Source organism: Falco rusticolus, chromosome 3, assembly GCF_015220075.1.
Source record: "Falco rusticolus isolate bFalRus1 chromosome 3, bFalRus1.pri, whole genome shotgun sequence".
Lineage (NCBI taxonomy): Eukaryota > Metazoa > Chordata > Aves > Falconiformes > Falconidae > Falco > Falco rusticolus.
This window is the reverse complement of record NC_051189.1, coordinates 10,323,508-10,344,627: the sequence shown is the minus strand read 5'-3', so window position 1 is coordinate 10,344,627 and position 21,120 is coordinate 10,323,508. Positions and strand designations below refer to the sequence as shown.

Here is a 21,120-nt window from a genome sequence, read left to right as displayed (position 1 = left end):
CCTTGAAATTATTTATAAAGAAGGTGACTGCACAGTAAGCCCAAGTCATATTATTAAGGTGCCTAAATTAAAATGCAAGTGTAGCACTCAAAATGCAGTATTACTGATTCTTCCCTGTCTGGAGAGGTGCTTTTTCTTAAATACTAAATAAATAAATAAATAACCCTAAAAAACAGGGGTGGAAGGCCAAAAAAACAAACCCCAAAGTATATGTACATCATAGTATTCAAATGCCTGCATGAGCTCAGACTGTGATTTTCCATGACAGCTTGACATAGTGCTATTAAAACACATTAAACTTACTTACTGATAATCAGATTTTTATGGCACTAAAGAATGCAGAAATGTAAACGTCTGCCTAAACACTGCCAGTATCTTTTGCTGCTTTTCACGCTAGTAATAAAGTCATCCTGTGAGTCAACAAACAGGTATCTGTTGGGTTTGGGTGGTAGCTTGTTTGTTTTTTTTTTTTAATAACTCTTAGGTAAAATGAAATGACCTAAACACTGTTGAAAAAACAACTTTTCCACAGACGTTGACACATGGAATTGTGCGTAGTGAAGCATTATTGGCAAATTACTGTAGAACAGAAGAGGATTTAGAAAAGCCTCCTTAGTCAGAAAGAACACACACTTGATTTCAGCTGATGTGAATGTGATGTACACCCAAGAATGAATGAGTGCTTCTTCAGTCCAGACCTCCTTTGGGAAGAATACTCAAACTTGGTCACCTGGAGGGATACCTAGCTGCACTGAATTACTTTCAGAAGTGTCAAATAAAAAAAAAAGTCAATGTTTTCAAGCGTGTTACTAATTATTCAGACTGCTTTAGCCAAAATGGTATTTTTACTCTTCAAAAAAGTCAAAACACCTGCCTGTCATCATTAATCTCAGAGCAACAGAACATCTGAGAAGCATCTTGCTCGTTATTACCTGAAAACTCAACCCCATACAACAGTTCTGTGGAAGCTGGTGCCCCTGCAGCACTCCTTAACTCTAGGACAGCAGGTATCATGAAAGGCCACTTAATGCTTTACTGTAAATAAATGTTGCAGTAGCAATGCATTCCTCCATTGCCAGCTCCATATTACCTTCTTCCAAGCTTGGACTTGGCTGGTCAAAAAGACTTGGCCTTAAATAGAACCCCATTTTCTTTTCAAAGTAGTAATAAATAATCTCAAAATGGAACAATATTTTTCTGCTTACGGCACATACTACCTTTAACCCCCTACGCTGCATGTAAAATGCTTCATTCTGCAGGGAGGAACAGAGTTTTCCTCACCTGTAAGGAAATTAATTTTGAGTCCTTGGAGCTCCACACCACTTTCACACATAGAGCCAAAAATACTGCAGACCACGAGGACTACGTGCCTGCTCCTTCTCCAAGGAAGTCACCCAGAATTTGGCCCCTTGCTTAGCACAGGCAGTAGATCTACTTTTATTCACACTGGCACAAGGACCCAGGGAGAACAAGAGCATTATGCACTACACCTCTACCCAGGACAAGGGAAAAAGATGTTGGAAATGGAAAATCCTTCAGTATTTTGCAACTAGAGAACCAAGGCAAAAGCAGACTGAATTACTTGTTGAGGCCTCCAAGTCTCTGGCAGATGCAGCGATGTTGTTTAAATCATCCAAATCCCACGACAGCGTTCACATGACATCACCTTCCCTCTTGCTCACGGGCCAGTCTTCCCACAATCTCCCTGTTGTTTCAAGTATCAACTTGTCCTTGTTTTGAAGAAGTTACAGTCACTTCTTCAAAATTCTAGCTGCTCACGCATAGGATGAGCACAGCTAAACTGTGGCAGTGCTTTTATCACCAGACTGAGATGTTCTGAAGAGAGCCCCTATACAACACTGTTTTGGTCATGTTTTCAGATCCCTTTCATCTTCAGATAGCCACAAGCATGTTTGTTTATGCACAAATGTGACCATCAGAACTTCTGCTTATATTTTCAGATATGTGCGTGCTTTCATAATGTTTTCTTCTCCTAGGAGTTAAATGCCCACCTCATATTCACGTAAGCAAGATCCCATTTATACAGAATTATCTACAAAATCTAAGCCCATAGTGAGAAGTATGCAGAGGCACATGCTTCATTTTAATTCCTCCAAATCACGTTAAGACCCATCCTAAACATACCCAACTTTCAGAGATAATACATAACTTCAGCCAACCTGCAAGAAGTTTGTATGTTGGGGTTTTTTTAACCCAACATACTGTACAAATCTCTCCCTCGGATAAAATTGTATCCATTTATTTTTTATCTGAAAATAGTTTATGGACATGTTTACAGAAGTAAAAGACGTGATTACATTCAATGGTCCTTCTGTTGCAAAAAAAAGCTTCCAGCAGAAATTTTTCCTAGCAAGTTGACTCTCGAACATGTGAGTGATGAACCACCGGCAGTACACACACATCCCCACCCGCTGCTCCTGAGGCAGCTGGGCAAGACAGACAGTGCTGTGCCATAGGTCCTCAACATGACTCGCCCTGTAGAACTCAGTCACTGCTTTACACAGTAACACATAATAGCATACACAGCTTCTTCCTGCTCGTTTCAAGGAAAGCACAATCTCCATTTCTTTAAGTCTATTTTCCACACACCTCCAGCCTGAGACTCATTTTTTTCCTCCTAACAGCAGCTCTCATGATACCATGTGAGAAGGACACAGGCTGGCGCGTAATTACTCCATACTATGCAGTCCTAATGTAATTCAGTTTCTTCAGCAAAGTTAGGATCTACGAGACAGCCTCTCCTTTACCCTGGATTTCATACACTGCTCTGCCTCCCTTCTGCTAAAGGAAGCATCACAGTAACTCAGCCTTCTGTGGGCCAATATGGTAGCAACAACTGCACTTTTGCCAAGCCAATTGTCTCTTAAGGACAGCTTCCTAAAAAGCAAAAAATACCTCCTACAGAACTTCAGAGTCATTTCTGAACATCTCCACTACAAAAGTCACCACTGGCAAATATTCTTCCCTCAACGCATGTCATGCGCTGCATCAGTAAGGAGATGGCTTGATGGCTTCATTAAAAAAAAATTAATTAGAAATAAAAACCTCATTTCTAGCTTTCCAGGAACGTGTCTGCAATAAAGTCAATGTAGAAATCAATGTTAACAATGATCCCGAGATGGCTTAAAAAAAGGTGGTATGTTAGACAAGCCGTTTATTAACAAAGCTGCATCTGTGCAGAGCGCACGGAGAGGCGATTGTAGCAGAGGCTCCCTGCCCTTGTCCTTGACAGTACGGACACAGCTGCAGAGGCCGCGCCAGTGCTCCTGAGCACAGGGGTAACGTGGCAGCATGCTTCACGTGGGGCTGTTTCACCCACCGTTACCCACGGGGAACACACAGCAGCAGTGCAGGAGGGCACTCCAGCAAGTAGATTTGCAGAAGCTACGCCTGAACCATGGCCACTACTACTTAAACATAATTTGTACCAAGGCCAGCAGTAGTTACCTATTGGATTTTAGTCATTTTGACTGGTTACTGTTGAGTGGAGTTTTGGGTGTTGCCCAAATCCCAACAGGGATAGCGTTCACAGACTCACAGACTGGTTTGGGTTGGAAGGAACCTTTAAAGACCATCTAGTTCAACCCCTGCTCCTCATGGTCAGGGACGTCTTTCCCTAGAGGTTTGTTAATTCTCCCATAGCAAGCTGGGGCTGTGACGTCAGCCCCTCACTTCAAGAGGGACGCAGAGGTGCTGGAGCGTGCCCAGAGTAGGGCAATTGAGCTAGAAGGGTCTGGAGCACAAGTCTTGTGAGGAGCAGCTGAGGGAACTGGGGGTGTTCAGCTTGGAGAGCAGGTGACTCAGGGGAGACCTTACTGCTCTCTACAGCGCCCTGAAAAGAGGTTGTAGGCAGGTGGAGGCAGGTCTTTCCTCCCAGATAACAAGTGATAGGACAAGAGGAGAAGGCCTCAAGTTATGCCAGGGGAGGTTTAGATTGGATATTAGGAAAAATTTCTTCACAGAAAGGGTGGTCAGCCACTGGAACAGGCTGCCCGGGGAGGCGGCTGATTCACCAACCCTGGAAGTGTTTAAAAAACATGCAGATGCGGTGCTTAGGGACATGGTTTAGTGGTGGACTTGGCAGTCCTGGGTTAACACCTGGACATGATAATCTTACAGGTCTTTTCCAAACTAAATGATTCTATGTGTAAGCCAAGTGACTTGTACCCCCCAGCTAGAAGTCAAAACCACAAGATATTTCAGAACTTGCTTGATTTTAAATACATTACCACTCTTGGTAACTCGGGTGGAACCACGTCCCCTATTCATCCTGTGATTACCAGCCTTGCTGAATCAAGATGTCTTTGCTTATTTTAAGCAGAGCAACATCAGCAGCTATACTTCCATTGAAAAAATTACACATCCCAGTATTATGCAAGTCAAGGCACCAAATTTTAGAAACCCAAGCCTCAACACTTTCTCTCAGTGCTTGTTTTGGGTTCATTATCTTTAGCCATAATCACATAGCTTAGCTGTAGATCACCAAACCCCTAAAACTGTCCTGCACCTTTAAAGCTACCCACCCACACACCCTTCCTTCCCCAACGGCTTCCCTGTGTCCTGCCCAGCCAGAAGCAGCTATCGCAGCCGCTTGTTTGGAAACTGCCAACATCTGCTGATAAGAGAAGCAAAGCTCACAGATCAGGAACGGTCTGCTCACCTGCATTACCCATGGCTCCGTAAAGACCTTTGTGACAGCCCTCTCAGCTCCCGGAGAGCTGCTGGGCAAAATGCATGCAGGGAGCTGCAACGAGTAGGACACTCAGCACCACACTTCTGACCCAGGATAAGCCCAAGAGCATTACATCTTTATTACTGCTTTCCAAAGGAGCCTGAGAAATATGATGTATCCACAAACACACTTGGCACTAACGGGGAAAAAGGAAATAAGAAGCGTTGATACTTGGTTAGTCAAGGCCAAGGCAAAAGAAATCCAGGTCTGAAGACGAACATCCTAGTTTAGCACCAGTGAGGTCAAAGAGATATTAATTATTAACTATTTGTGCAAGCCCCCAGCTGAGTTAGGCTGAAACACAGCTAAGCATAAAAGGTAGCTGCTTCTTTAAACAGACTTTAAACTAAAAATGTAATTTGTGGGATCAAAGGCTGCACAAGGTGCCTCTCTGGAGAAGGTTAATCCCAACATCTGGAGACTAGAACTAGCCTCCCCTCCCCAGTCACTTCCAAACCCCGTGGGAAGACCCTAGGGTCTTCAGGGTCCCACCAGGGCAGTCTCAGAGCATCGCTACTTCAAGCTGGTCCACAGCATCCTCATCACCAGAGCCATTGCCCCCAAGGAAGAATATCAGCCTGCTACTTCGTGAGGCTGCAAACCAGATTTTATTTTCCAAAAGACAAGAACCTAGTGACCCACTGGGCACACATTAGTTACCCCCTACGTTGTTTCCATATTGTCCATATGATTACAGATATTAATTTTTTTTTTTCTAAACCAGTGTTTTATCAAAACTGTAAATGTACTGACAAAATAGAGACGCTGCCCTGCAGGGAACACAACTTATTGAAAGTGAAATTATTAATAAATTCATGTATTTATTTCAGACTGGGGCTAAACAGCTTCTGCCATTTATGTAAGTACACTTGAAGACCTTTCTTGAAGCAGAAAACCTCATAAGTGTAGCTAATTTTCAAAGCTATCTAAAAAATGGCAGGGCATGACATACCTTACTTTTTACGACACGATAAAGATGAAAAACTGGAACAACCTCTCTTTTATCCATCTGAGTCTCTAAATGAGTAAACTCTTTATTTATAGCCACTAATGGTTACCGCTTATTTTTTCTCCTCAACAAACTACCTTTCCAGCAGGGAATTTAAGCTTTCAGCTATTCAGACTTTTGTGTTATTTTTGCTCCCTATGGCTTTTGAGCTGTCAACAAACTTCCCAGGTCACTGAAAAGTAAACAAGCAAATGGCAATTTTTTTTTTAATGTTTCAGTTAATTTCCAACTACAAAAGTCATAAGGATGGAGCAGATACACAAACGAATTGCAATTTATTTGCTTTTAAATAATCCTGGAACAATTTATTGTCATATTTCTTCCTATGCAGGCATTCCCCCAGCTGTGCCAAATCATTTACTTAAATTTAAGAAATGGAAAAAAGCACATGCAATATACAAGAATGTTAGGTAACATCAGCATTAGCACGGAACAACAGGTTAATATAAAAAGGCGGCACAAATATCATATTTAGATCTGTACTGGCAAAGAGTACAAGGTATTATTTTTCTCCACCCTTCTCTTCATTGGTATATAGGGAAAGGAAGCGACAGTGTACAGCATTGCAGCTGGAGGACAATAAAATACAGCAATCTAAATAAATACACATCCCCCAAAAAGAAGCAACAGCTTATACAGCCATACCTTTGAGCTTATTGATATAGCCTTTTCTTTTTTAAAGCACATACAAGAAGCATCCTAGCTTGCACGTGGTCTTGGACCATTCCATGAGTGAAGATGTAAAAAGTGGACTTCCCAGCTGTCCCAAGCACAGGCTACCTCTGGCAGCCTTGGAAGTAAAGCACTCGCCAACGTGACAGGGATCTCTTGAAATTTCTCCCTCTTCTAACAATTACAAAGATCTGACAGAAGTCCAGCTATTTCCCAAGGAGCAAGTGGTAGTACCACAACTGCTTTTCTGGAGAGCAAGAGCCACTCGCTGATTACTAGTTACTCTGGTACAGCGTCTGGAACAAAATTAGGGGAAAAGATGGGTCACGTGACAAAAGTAGGGATTTCAGTGTCAATAAAACTAAAAGGGGCAATTTTTACTACAATCCTATTGCCACCAACAGAGCAACAGTAACAAATGCTTAAGTCCTGTTTTTTAGGACATACTCTACTACAGCTTTCCTGAGAACAACCCTAAATTTCTCCGATAAACCTATGTGAAACTATCCAGAAGCATGTCATTGCTCAATAATGCCCAAAAAAACATATTAAAAAGACAACCCTAAAAAGCAAAGACTTCCCAAAATGTTAGCATTTATAATACCAGAGATCTAATGAGAAAAAAACCACCACACTCAAAACCTACAGCTAGGAAAACTCCAGCCAGCCTCAGTACAGCAACAGAAGGTTATTCTCCCAACTTTGACAGGAATTGCAAAAAAAAAAAAAAAAAAAAAAAAAAAGCTTCATCTATGCATTTTAAAGCAGTAGCTATCAGACATAGTTGTCCTGTCTGATAAGGAGAGCCCTTTGGGAACCCCTTGTGCTAAAGCGTCTGCTCCTGCTCAGAGCCTGATGCCAGCCCCTCTCCTCTGCTTCCCCAGGAGTGCCTCGGGCAATCCCTGCAGCAGCCTGACCCTTGATCTGTTGCTGCAGGTGTCCTGACCTTTGCTGCTTCTTGACCCTTCAATTCAGCCACCGATTAACATGCACCCACTCTTCTTTCCTAACAAGAGATAACCCCCATCTACATGCAGAGCAGGAGGCACATGCCTGTGCTCTGGGACAGCTGCAGCTCATGCTGCCTACCAAAAATTCTGATGCCTTCCAGCAGCAAAAACAAAAATCCCAGAAAAACAGCAAAGCTTTTGTGGCCTCTCTGACTGCATAAAGCAACTGTGCACTTTTCAAATCAAATATCTGCAAGCAATATAAAAGAGTGCTTCTGTAAGCAGCACGCAAGTTCAAGAAATCAAAAATTCAGGATTACAGTCTGTATTTGCCTGACTCCAGAGCACCTGGAACACAGCAAATGCAGAATCCCACTACCCAAAGGAAAAGGATGGCATGAGTATGAGTATTTTCCCTTTGCACTCACTAAGGACTGCTAAGAACAAGCCACCGGCAAAAGGCCACTGGGCGCTCACAAGCAAATGCACAGACTTGGGTATCACCATCTGTCCTCCACCAGCTACTGACGGCATCTCCACCTTAACTGCAAGGTATGAAGGCATTCTACTGACAATGGTGTAACTATGCAGTGAAAGTTTAATACAACTAGTTCATTACATTGCTATTACACTTATTCATGGGCTTCCATACAAAAAAAACCTGGGGAGTTTACTACTGCACCAGGGCTGTAGTCATTTAAGGTACTAAATCACCACAGGGAAATGATGGCAGAAATGGTGTGACAGCAACAGAAATTAGGAGCAGAGACTCAAAAATAACACAAAACAGAGAATTGCTCTTTTGCTGCAAGCCCTGCACAACTTTATGCCAAAATCCCATCTACCATCTGCTAAAACTCTCAGATTTTGGTGCGCAAAATATTAGAAATTTAATGGCAAGGGGGGGGAAGGCTGCTGCACAAATTATATTTGCTAGCTCAGATTTGCTGCGTTTGTTTATTCCTTGAAATAGCTTATCAAGTATCACATGGCAGAATTTGACTCTGGATTTTCAACAAAGAGCTCGCTTCATCAGACACTGCTCCTGGTACACGGTCTGAAAAGCAGCAGGAAATACCACCCTTCCAAGCCCTACTCTAAATGCCGCTCTCATTTTCTTCTGATCGCACACACCAAACAAACCTATCCATCGTACCCATCACCAGAAAGCTGTAATGAGGAGATAAATCCTAATCACAAAACCACAGTCTGTATTTAATAAGGGGAAGAGATCCAAGAAGACAACCAACAAAGCAAGAAGTCTGACCTACGGAATCAGCATCTATTCCTTGTCCTGATGTGAACTCCAGCATCCTGCCAATTTGGCTCCTTTCTGAAGCAAATAAAAATATACCCTAACCAAGATACAGTTGTTCTTTGACCCACTAAAGTGGTCAAACAGAAATGATCTCCATTGCTTCTGTAAACCAGATGGGGACATTAAACAAAAGGATTTGACTTTTCCTCAAGATAAACAGCTTCATAAGAAAAACAATTCCATTCTCTTAACAAATATATTTAACTTCATCTAAGTAAACACTTTAATGTCATGCTAAACAACAGCAACTAAAATAGGACCAAATAATCCATTTCCGATAATGCTATAAACATCAATACTTTTTCAAAACAAGGAATAAACTTCTCTTATCTCCTGTCTCCAAAACCAGGGCCAGTTTGGCTGTACACGAAGGGGAGGTGTGACCATCTTTCCAAAGAAATCTTACATTACTGTTAGCAAGGTCAGCAAGGAGAACAGACGCATGCAGAGCACAACATCAAAACCATGCCAAGGGTTTGCCAGTAATACCACTTTCACAGTCCAACAACTTTTCAAGAACTACAGAAATGTCTACTCCAGATGCTGGAAAGTTCATCAAAATGAGTTTTCTAAAGCCTTTTGAAGGTTTGTAAGAGAAAGGGGGCCAAGGGGTTTGGGCCTTAACATTGACGACAACCTTCAGAAATCCTCTGCTTTGTAATTCCACCTGCAGTTAATGGCAGCTAGCGTTCATCAAATAGAAGAGCCTCAGGTCTCTCCCCGAGGTTATGCTACAGGTACCAAAATCAATCCTGACTTTGACACCATGATAGCAGGCTTGGGCAGCAGCGTGCCATTCTGCCAGCATTACCATGTCAAGAAGTTAAGAACATAAAAAGACAAACAAAAAACCCCTCGGTTCTTTTTAATGACTACCCCAGTATGGAGGCAGATGTGCCATGATAAAAAGCCCTTGGGTGTACTTGCTCAGGGTGGGAATGTAGTTTTGCCCCCAGGGGAAAAAGCAACAACCATTTTCCTCTTCTAAGGTGTCCTTAGGGCATCTCCAACACAAAAAAGAAACTTCTATTAACACATCCTTGTATCACTGACCTATAATAAAGGTTTATAAATAGTTTCCCAAGAATATATAGGAAAATGCAACATTAACGCATCAAAGTGCCCTTAGCCTTATATTTATTTATTTATATAGTCTTCCAACACAGCCGTTCACCCTGTGCATGCCATCAGCCAGGATCACATGTGAAAGCACAGCTTGGCTCCTGAAGTCTGCTGCTGAGCTCCCTTCTCTTCCTTCCTCTTTCCCTCATTTGGAACAAACGAAACCAAAACTCAAATAATTTCACACTAAGACACAGGTTAAAGAGAATATTGATTCCTTCAATATTCATCTTTGCTTAATATTCACTCAAAAAATCTCTAGCGAGGCTCACCACAATTTTACACTTTCAAAGAAAAGAAAGCCTGGTACCATAAACCAGGTGAAGTGTCCCACTGAAGCAATTTAAGTATTTGCTAAAAAGTATTAACATAAAAACATGGGATCCCTATTCAACTCTGAAGTCTGGCAGGCCACTGGATGGTGCAGGAGATTGATAAAGTCTATCCTCCAGGATGTTTTCCTTCAGCATGCCATTAACCCTAGGAGTAAAAGGTATTAAACTGACTCCGACATTTGGACTATGCTCCAACATGCCTGTATTTACCCACTGGGGGCAGGACCACTGAGACACATAGGAAATCCAGCTTAAGATACACTGGATCTGAATTTTCAGTGCAAGCTCAGAAAGCCATACGAGTGACCAGTAAGTGCCTTTCACTTCTGAAGACTTCCTTCCACACACAGAGGTAAACTGCAGAGCTTCCCTCAGAGCCTTAAAAGGGCTGACGTGCTCTTTGGGGTTTTTTCCAGTTACTGACTGGTGGCTGCTCCTCCTTAGTGAAAAATAACTAAGCACAACTGCTCACTAGGCAAAATTTATACATATATATCTATATAGTGTGTATATATATATATATAGTATACCCATATAGAAACCATGAGCTAAACCCCTCTACAGAAGAGTTTACACAAAATGGAAATGTTAACTTTGGTCAGTATAATGGAATACACACCAGTTTCTGCCATTCTTCAAATACGAAACAAAACAGGGTCTGTTCCTAGTAAGTTACTCAACAAGGTAAAACATGTATTATTAAATTCCTCCATCATCGCTCACATTTGAGATTTCAGTGAAAAAAAACCAAAACCCAACCCTCTAAACTTTCTACCAAATAATAAGGCTTTTACAGGCTAGACTGAAAAACAGCCATTTGGCCACAAAAGGAAAACAGCACCTAAATAGAGAGCAAGTATTTACATTTATCAGTAAGACAAGCACGGGTGTGACATCCGAAACAACAGCCTTCCCCAGTCACTCACCAGTTTGTAGTGGGAAAGTGTCCTGCCTGTCACAATGTCCATGGAACATTCCCCTGCAGGGAAGCCACCAGACACCCCCATGATCCAGCTCTATACTGGCTGTCCAGCTGAGGACATCAAGCATGGACAACACCTGGACACCTGAGGTAACAGTCTTGCTCACTGACTGCAAAAATGAGTGCAGGAGTGGACAGTACATTCTTCCCCAATATCCTCCTACTTCTTACAGGTACGCTTAGAAATACTAGTAATCTTTACTCATTTCTTCTGTCCTAACGAAACTTTCCCAGTATACTTCTCCAACATAATGCTCGTATTTTCCATGTAACAAAGCAGCAGTTTCTTCTTCAGCACAGATTTAGTTCGTTCACTTCACAAGGCAGATCTGGAGGATAGTTAATATTAGCTCCCATTCTGCATCCAAACCTTGAAAAGTCCCGTCTTTAAAAGAATGGAGTGCTTGTGCTACTTAATGGACTTCTAACCACAAAGATAATCCTCTTAACCTTTCTTAATTAGGGGGCTGTCCAAACCAAAGTTGCATTACAGTACTTATGACCCATGGGTAATGTTCAAATTTCAGACATACATAGGACATCCTAGAAAATCTTAAATAAGGGGGGGATCAAAAAACCAATCACTAAGCAAAATTTGAACCAGTAATACCCAAACAACAGTAAACCAGTAACTTGCCCTGAACTGCTGCCCCAGCACCAAGACACCCTCCTTCATTCCTGCTAATGGTTTAAATGTCACTTGATGACAAGTAACAGGAAGATCAAGAGAAATAAGAACACCAAAGCCATGACCCCCTCACACAAGCCTGAAGACACAATCATCTAGCAAGTTTTGAACTCACATCCCCAAACTTGTAAAGCAGCCACAATTACTGACTTAAGGCTGGTAATTCTCCCCGCACACCTCCTCAGCAAAAGTCTTAATTCACAGTGACTATTTACCTCCTGCCCTTCTGCCAGCACCCCACCCAAAACTATGTTCCTGGCTCTAACCACAGCTGGGGACTGTAATTCACTAAGGAAAAATACCAGCCCTACAGCTGAAGACATTGGTGGGATCAAACTACCCAGAAGACATGGTGCCCTCCAGCACTGCGACAGGCACGCAGTCACACCACCAGGCACGTAAGGATGGAGCTGCTGCTCCTGCCCCTCAAAGGAGGCTACAGCACCTTCCACTGGGGCTGCATCCACCCAAGAGCCACAAAAAGACATTTCTCTTGCTAGTTTGGGTTGGTTTTTTTTTTTAAAAAAAGTTACATAAATATTCACTCCCTCCATTAAAAAAAAAAAAGAAAAAAATTGAAAAAAAAGCAGGCACGTTAATTCACTTGCTGGGGATTAGGTCTGGATTCATTCTGTGCAAACACAGTGACACTATATAAATACAGGCACATATGCACCCACACACAGAGGCAAGGACCTACCAATTTTCCTTCAGCTGTCTTCTAAAGCCAAAAAAACAGATTCATGAGACTATACTGGTCTTACCAAGCTGAAACCCAAGATTCAGCTAAAATTACCACACCAGAAGTGCCATGTGGTAAAACAGAGCAAACTGACAGCATAATTATTGACAAGGGGCCCCAAACCTTTCCTTCCATCCTTAGAGGCACACTGGGGTAACAAGAGCACTGAAAGTTTGCAGGGTTTCTCCAGTTACTCACAGGACTAGCACACTAAACTCTCCACATGAACCACAAAGCTCAAGGTCCCCTCTCTCCTCCAAAGTAGTGCTCTCCTGCCTCCACAGAATCACAGCAAAAAATTATGGAGCATTTCTGATAAAAGCCCGTGCCACCTGGCTTCAAAAATAAGTTTAGACCAGCCACGCTTTCAAACACAATTCCCTTTTACTGGGCAGCAGGCTGTGCAACAGGTCCAAAACCAAAAAAGAGCCAAAAAGGTTCACAGCCTTCAGATACACCCATGCACAGGGCTCACCAAATGAAAATACATATAAAGAAGAAAATCTGGTTACAGCAAAATAGCTTACACAGAACATGCTGACACAAACATACAATTAGGGGAAAGACAAAAAGAAGAAAAAAAGTAGCATTTCAGTGAGGTGTCACCAGAAGGTTAAAAAGCAGCCAAGACTCAGAAGCAGCCAGGACTTCTGTAATAGTAGAGGTTTCACAGCACTTCTTTGGTTCGAGTCTGACTGAACATACCTAAAAAAACCACGAGCAGACCCTGCACAATGTAGAGCCTCTACTGCCAATTCCAATAGTTATGTGTTTTTCAGCTTTAAGAGAATTCTTGTGTCATTTTTACAATATTCATGGTGCCAGCAGGGCTGCTAGGCTCCAGCCCAGTGACGACAACTATGCTTCAGTTGCACCGATCTATCTTACGAAAGGCACACGTGAAGCACCTGTAGTAGGCAGCTAAGATGACATGCTACTGATGAGCTGAATGTGATTTCCCGACTTACAGAAATAAACCTGCAAAAACTTTCTTTCCATTCCGACACAATAAGGTAGTCCTGAGCCTCCATGGAAGTCTTTTCTACTCAAAATGTAACGCTCCCTAATTAACCTAAAAATAACTGTTGACAAAACAACCATCAGCTTTTAAAAAAAACTAAATATGAGGAGTCACAGCTCAGAACCGTTGGAAAATAGCCAATGCCAACAGCCAAAAGAGGCGCTGTTGGTGCTTGGCATGGCTTTGGTGCTCAGAAGCCCTCCAGAAATTTAACCTTTATGCCATCACTCATAGGACGACAGTTTTACCCCGCCAGTCTGAAATGCAACCTTGCTGGTGTAAACTACACCGCTTACACCAACATCTCAAGCTGGAACATCAGACCCATACTCATGCTATCAGTAAAACACTTCTAAAGGAAAGCTGGGAGAGTTCCAAGATTGTCCTAAACATGCATGCTATGCTGCACAACACAGCCAGAACCCACGTACACCAATGCAGGTATTTATCACCGTCACCAGATTTTCACTTTAGAAGCAGAAACTTGGCCGTGCCAAGGTCACTTGGTTGCCAGAGATGGTGAACCTCTCAAAGGTCTACATGAAGGACTCTGCACTGGAAGGCAAAGATCTTCCAAACACTGCAGCACGGGAACACCAAGGAAAAGTTTGCCACAATCTGTGTATCCAAAGTAAGAGCTTCCAGGCTCAGCAGATACCGCTCCTTTGGAGAACTCCCTGAAGCAAAGTTCAAAGCCTCAGAATTAATTTTTGCCCCGTATCCTTCCCACAGAGTGAGGTTCAACACTTGTTCCTTCGAGACGTATGCTGGGAACCCAGCCCTTAAAATAGGGCACACAGGCAAGTACGCGCAACTGTGGAAAGCAGAAATAAAGGAAACCATTCTGAACTTGAGGTACCAGCAGTACTGCTAAAAATAAAAGCATCCTGGGCACAAGAGTATCGGCTGTGCCTCAAAGGAGGCTGTCCCATAGTTCCCAATAAACCTCTCTGCAACGTTAGTGAAACATCAGTGGGACCTCTATGATGCTTTTATAACACTCTCCTTCGAGGTCATCAACCCAGACACACTAGCAAGAAGGCAGGAGAGAGTTTTTCTCCCCGCTTCTCTCCCAGTTGTGGAAACTAAGGCAGGGGTGGGGGAATCCTTTCTCTTCTCAGCTTGGCAGCGGTTAAATGCAATCTCTCCCTGGAGCCACTGCTATGCACGCTGTGCTGCAAGCTCCCAGGAGCTGAGCACCAGCTCAGAGGGCAGGTTTAGGCAAGATGACTTCCAAAAGTCCCTCCCAACCTCAACCACTCTGACCTCAGCTGGGCCAGTAACTGCCACACTTCTCCCGTGACAAGGATGACCAAGGTTCAGTGCAACACGCAGTATATACTGGGCACAGTGACTCCCCGTGTGAAGATGAACTTGACTTCTGCAGGCACTTCACCTGCTGCCCTGGTAAACACTGCTTGGGAACTTCAGATGCTGAAGAGGCAGTTTGAGCTTCTCTCTCCTGCCTTTTTAATGCAAAGTTTCCTTGTGTTCCTTCTCATCTTGAAATGACTCTTCTCCTTCCCTTATGGCATACATCCCCTTTTAGCAGGGACGCATTCTCACTGGAAAAAAAAAGTCTGACCTCAGCTACCACAGGAGACTGCTCCCTTGTGAGCAGCCTAGCTGTTGGTAAAACATACGGGAACAATTTTATCAGGCTGTTTTGAGCAACATAGTCAAATGGCTCTACTGCACACATCCATACTTTTAACTTTGAGTATGGATCTCCAGGATTTCTACAGGTTTTAGTTGTTTTTCATGTATAAATGGCTATGTAAATATACTGAAAATGTTACGATTCCACCACTAATCTTCCTTCAAACATCAAAAGTTAGCACGGGTCAATTAACAGCCTGAAATAGTTTTAAAAAGTCTTGGAAAACACTTCTCTGTATTTAGAATGCAGCTTTGTAATTACTTCAGTATCTTCCAGCAATAAAAGTATTTTGGGGAGTAAGTTCCAGAGCTGACTCTTCTAGCCCAATAGCCCAATTCTTTACTCAGAGCTTTTTTTTTTTTAAACAAACAAAAAAAAAAAAACCAAAACAAAAAAAAAAACAACTGCCTGAGTTAGAAAACTGGGGCAGGGACAGAAATCAAGGCTCCTCTGGAGACAGGTACAACCACTTGTCATCTTGTAAGAATAAAACCTAACTATACTAAGAAATAGTAAAGGAAGGAAACCGGGCAATAAGATGGAGAAGTCAAAAACCAGTTAAGTCACAGTCGACAGCAGCTTCAGCTGATCAGCAGGAGTCTCGTGTTATCCCACACCTCACTTAACCTGGCAAGTCCCAGCAGGAACACCTCCTCTGAGACGCGCGTGTTTCTGCACTCCTCATTTTGTTCCAATGAGTATCATCCTATACCGAGAGCAGGTTACAATCAGCATCTAGCTAGCTATGGGAAAAATATGGGAGAAATACCAATGCAGGGTTTATTTTTCCCTGTAACACCTTTCAGTGGCACAGTATTTTTCTGCAACGGTCAGACGGAAGACACCCCTGCCTCCTGCGCAGTGAACTTGATTATGTTGAGGAACAACCCCTACAAAGTGCCAGCATATTCCCTTCTCACCTACCAGCTTTTCTCCCAGAACATAATTGTATCCGTGGACTTAAATCCCTGACAAATGACAGCAGAGCAGAACAGGCTTTTTACCTGTGCCTTTCATCCAGCTTCCTCTTTCTTTCATGCACTACAACTTATTTTAATGAGAATAGTAATTCTCTCAGATAAGTCAGCAAATATTTTCATAAAGAGCAGCTGCAGGATGTCTGCCTCGCACAAATTAAATTACCCAGCTAGTGGCTCAATCCAGTGCCTTCAACAGACATTTTTCTGTGGTAGCTGGGTCAGGCCCTGTGCATTTCTGCTATTGCGCTTTACGTTCCCTATACGCAACTTACATGTGCTCCAGTGTGAGGAAAGGAAAATGTTTATACTTATGGGTGGGACTTTGGATGCAGATTAAAGCCAGGGTGCTATATTTACTGATCTTTTAAAGTAATATCAACATGTTGAAAGGGAGTAAGAGTTCTTAAGAAAGATCAAAGTCTGCATGCAGCAACCACAAATTAACACAAATACATGCTGAAATACTAACACAGACTGGCAAAATTTACTTGCATTTCCCCTGGAGCAAGTAATTTTGGCTAATAGAAGAGTCAAAACCATTAAAACTCTTTTTCACCTTTATGTAGGGCACGCTACAGTACTTTGTGTCAGAGTGAATGACTCTTCAGGTTAATTTTGCAAGGCTAGGCTAATACTACCTATTGCTCATGGCTTGCAAGCTTTTGAAAGGCAAGGGCCACATTCTCTACAGGGGAAAAAAAAAAAAAGCAATATTATTAACTCAGACTTTTCCAAAGTTAATCCTGTATTTCTTCCTTCTTATTGCACTTGACAGAACTTTTGTTGTCTGACAAATGAAAAGCTAACAAGCCGTAAGGTGTATGACCTTCTTTTGTTTGACTAATTACTCTTCCCGTAAACAGATCACTTATTTTTCTTGTGGGAGCATCAACAGCAGCACCCAGAACACGAAGGAAGTTTTTCATGAGGGCAAAGGACTGTTTTGCAGCTTAATCACAGTCCTGGAAAACAGATGCCTGGCCTATATTTACAGCCCTGACTGTGCAACTGCTTCAGCAAGGCGTGCGATTAAAGCAATCGTGCAGTCACCAGGAGTCACAACCCCGGTGCAAGCTCCGCCAGCCACCTACAAGCACAACACACACACACACAAGTCACTGCATTAATTACGGACACCTTAGACTCGTAAGGCTGTGTCGCCACGAGGCCAGCTGAACCGATGTGATAAAATACCGCTGCACCAAATTCAGCCAACTTAGACCAGAAGAGCACCCAAGTTTTGACTTTTAGCATGTACCCCGAGTGAGCGGCGAGGTGTCTTTAATGTTGTTTCCCCAGAGAGAGTTGTCAAGATGCACGAGGTAATGGTAACGCTCAAACCGCTTCCAAGGCTGAGGGCTCGTTACTCTGCGTTTTCTATCGGAAGGTTTTGTCTGTATTTAATAACATACACTCAACAAACAAACCTTCAAAACGGCCTGCCTCACAGCAGCTCGGGTCCTGGAACCCCCATCACCCGAAGCCGCGCAAGCCCACGCGAGGTGGAGAAAGCAGACCCCCGGGCTCCGCGCAGAGAACCCCTGCGGGGGGAGCCCCCCGCCGCCCCCGGGACGCGGCTCGGAGGCTGCCACGCCGCGGCAGCAGGCGCGGGGGCGGGAGGCCGGGCAGGGGCCGCAGCGGAGCCCCGCAGCCCGCCTCCCGCGGGGCCGACACAGCGCTGCCGCCGGCGGGCGCGGGGCGGCGGCAGCGGGGGCCCGGCGGGCAGAGCCGCGGCACCGGCGCCTGCAGCCCGGCCCCTGCCCGCCCCGACGAGCCCCGGCCGGGGGCAGCCTCCGCTTCAGCTCGGCGGCCTCCGGTTGCGCCGCCGGCCAGAGCCCCGAAGGCCGGCCGGCGATGCGGCGAGGGGGCGCCGCTCCTTCCCTCCCGCTCCCGGAGCCCCGAGCCCCGAGGGGCCGCTCCCGCAAACCCCCCGCAAGCCGGGGCGCTGCGGGGAGCACGCGACACGCGGGCAGCACCCGCCGCCGGCTTCTGCCCCGCACAGCCACCCCGCGCCGGGGGTGCGGGACGAAGCGGGCTGCCAGACCCACCGGCCCGCGCTCACCTCCGCCAAGAAGTTGTCCATGGCGGCCCCTCGGCCCGCCCGCGGGTGCGCAGCGCCGGGCCCCAGCCGCGCACCATGTGCCGCTGCCGCCTGGCCCGGCCCGGCTCGGCCCCTGCGAGCCGCCTCAGCCGCCGCGCCGCTCCATCGCGCCCCAGCGCCGGCACCAGCCCGCAGCCTTTGTCCGCCCGCCCCCTCAGAGCCGCTCGCCCGGGCGGTCCCGGCAGCGCATAGCCGCCGCTGGGAGCCGGGGGAGGGGGCACGGAGGAGGAGGAGGAGGAGGAGGAAAGCTCCCGCCGCCGCACGCTCCTGCCCGGGGCCGTCCCGTCCCGGCGGGGCAGGGGCAGAGGCGGAGCCGGGGCCGCGCCTCTCCCTGCGCCTCGCCCCCGCCCCGCCCCGCCCCGAGCGCGGGCAGCGACCCCGGCCCGCCCCGGCCGCAGGAGGCAAAGACGGTGACCCCCCCCGCCGGGCCGGCGCTGCCCCGGGGGCGCGGGGCGGGGCGGGGCGGCCGCTCGGGGCACGGGGAGCCACGTCGGAGCGCGGGGCCGCCGGGGCGCGGGGAGCGAGGTGCTCGGCGCCGCTCGGGGCGTGCGCTCCGCTCCCTGTTCGCGACACAAAGCCATGCAAAGCACCGCCGCCCAGCGCGGCCGGCCGGCAGGTTACGTGTCGTTTGAAGAATATGTACCTGCAGGCTTCCGCTGCGTACGACAAGCTCCTATTTAAGTTTGCGGCAAACTTGTGTACGGGCTCCTGCCGGCCGTGCCTTGTTCCTTTAGTCAGTGCACGCTGCAACAGCCATTACTTGGCACTGAGAGAACAGTGCAGGGAGCTGCCCGCGGGCCACCTCCGAGGGGTGCGCTGGGCTCCCCTCAGCACCTGGCTCTATAGCTTTTCCACTCCTTTCCATTTCTGCAAAGCAGGTGTAAAGTGCTTGGTTTTGGAAAAATTTCTGGTTCATAGCTTTTGCACTCACCCTACGGTAAGTAACAGCACAAGGAACACGGCAAAGGGGAGCCACATCTTGCAGATACAGGCCTGTTTCATTCACGTTATAGAAAGAAACATACAGAAGGTAAATCACAGCCATGAAGAAAATGAATGCAGTATTCAGTCTTTCGGCCGCAGGCGGAATCCTAATGTTGCTTTGGGAGCTTGGGCATGTGAGGAGTGGTGTGGGAGACCAGCTCTTGATATCAGAAATAATCACAAGTGTGCAATTCTCACTTTTTTAAGGTGTCACGGGACGTAATGTGTAGCGCAGAACGAGCACCGCTAAGAAAGCAAGTTTAAGAATACATACGCTACACAAGGAAAAACATTCTTCCTTCATCTTTGTGTCCAAAAATGTAAAACCTGAATAAAGAGGAGAGCAAGTAAGTGAGGTTTGGCTTTGAGATACATGATGTCCAAAACGGCGTTCTGCTGGTCTTGGAGGGTCACGTGGTGACATCCCAGCAAGCTGCTGTGCCATCAAGGTCAGAACTGGGACAGACCAACACAAGAGGGACTTTCTGTTGAACAGGTACCTGTTAGAGCCTGTGTGAGGGCTGTGGCTGCCCGCCCCATCAGACAGAAACAAGGGAGAGAGAAGCCTTCAGAAAGATGGCATCTGCCTCGGACATGGCCATCTTCTGTGGCTCAGCAGCTCCCCTCAACTCACCTTACCGTGGCCAGCCACAACTACTGGCAGCAAAAGCAAACACTTCCCACCTTACTTGCAGCTCAGCACAGCGTGCCCCAGGCAGCACCCCCGTTGCAGCTTGCCAAGCCCAGCCAGGAGACAACGCAGAAGGATGCCCTGCAGCCTGCCGGGGGCTGCCGGTGTGTGTGTGGCGTCACTCCTCTTGCCAGCCCCTCCTAGGTCTCCCTCCTCTAGTCTCCAGCTATACAGGTCGTATCTTCCTACGGTTGCTTTGAAACTCAAGGTTTGCAGAGGATTTCACCTGAATTCACCTGTCCACACAGTACCAACTTGCAGTGAAGTTAGCTTAAATAATTATTCCACTGTAGATTATATGGTATAAATGCTGATGTGGAAGCTCTGTAACTCTATTCCAAACTGCCATGCTTCCAAAGTTACTCCAGGGGAATAGTTTTTTTCCACAGTCAGTGTGCCAGAAAACTTCCCCACTCAGACAAGCCCTAATTTGGGGAGGGCTGACTCAGATCAGAGGTATTTATTAAGTTATTTTGACTTCTGATTGAGTACTTTGTTTGACACCACATTATTGGAATGTAACGCGCATGTCTGGCTACTGCATTGCACACGTACTCAGGTCTATGAAGCACAACGCAGGAATTCATTAAAACTTCGAATCCATCATCCAATAAAAGCTGCCTGTGTTTTTTTAAATGAGAATTTCAGTAAATTACAAGAAACCATTACCAATAGAACAGGACCAGATTTATGCAGCCTAAAAATACATTGCAGAAAGAATGAGTATTCTCTTGTGGTGTGGATATATTGCAAAGGACTGTAAAGCTCTTAAGACTTTTCTTAGGGTTTAGAACAACTGCAAAGAAGTATGAGCAGGAATGTTGTAGGAAGAGAGATTTAGGGAGCAGAGGGGAAGGGAAGAGCAGTTTGTACAGCCATTCCAACAAGCGTCTTCCTTTTCTCCTTCTTTGTCTTCTTGTGTCAGTCCCACTCACAGTTTATAAGTGCTAGCATCTGTGTTTCATAGGAAAGGGGGTTTGAAACATGGTGTTTCCTTTTCCCGCTCTGAAAATGACCCCAAACTAGTTTCTTACTCATTTTATGCAATTGTTTTGGAATTTGGAAACCCCCACAGATATGCTCTACAAAGCCCCATACATCTATGAACATCT

The 21,120-nt window shown here is 45.5% G+C and overlaps 1 protein-coding gene across 1 annotated transcript in view; it reads right to left on the bottom strand.

Moving 5' to 3' along the window:
* MYO10 (myosin X) overlaps window positions 1-18,620 on the bottom strand; it is a 168,725-nt gene extending 150,105 nt beyond the window's left edge. The window contains exon 1 of the mRNA XM_037379036.1: window positions 18,295-18,620. Coding sequence (XP_037234933.1) covers window positions 18,295-18,315 — 21 coding nt within the window. The 5' untranslated portion in view covers window positions 18,316-18,620. The remainder of the gene's footprint in view (window positions 1-18,294) is intronic.
* Between the last annotated feature and the right edge of the window lie 2,500 nt (window positions 18,621-21,120).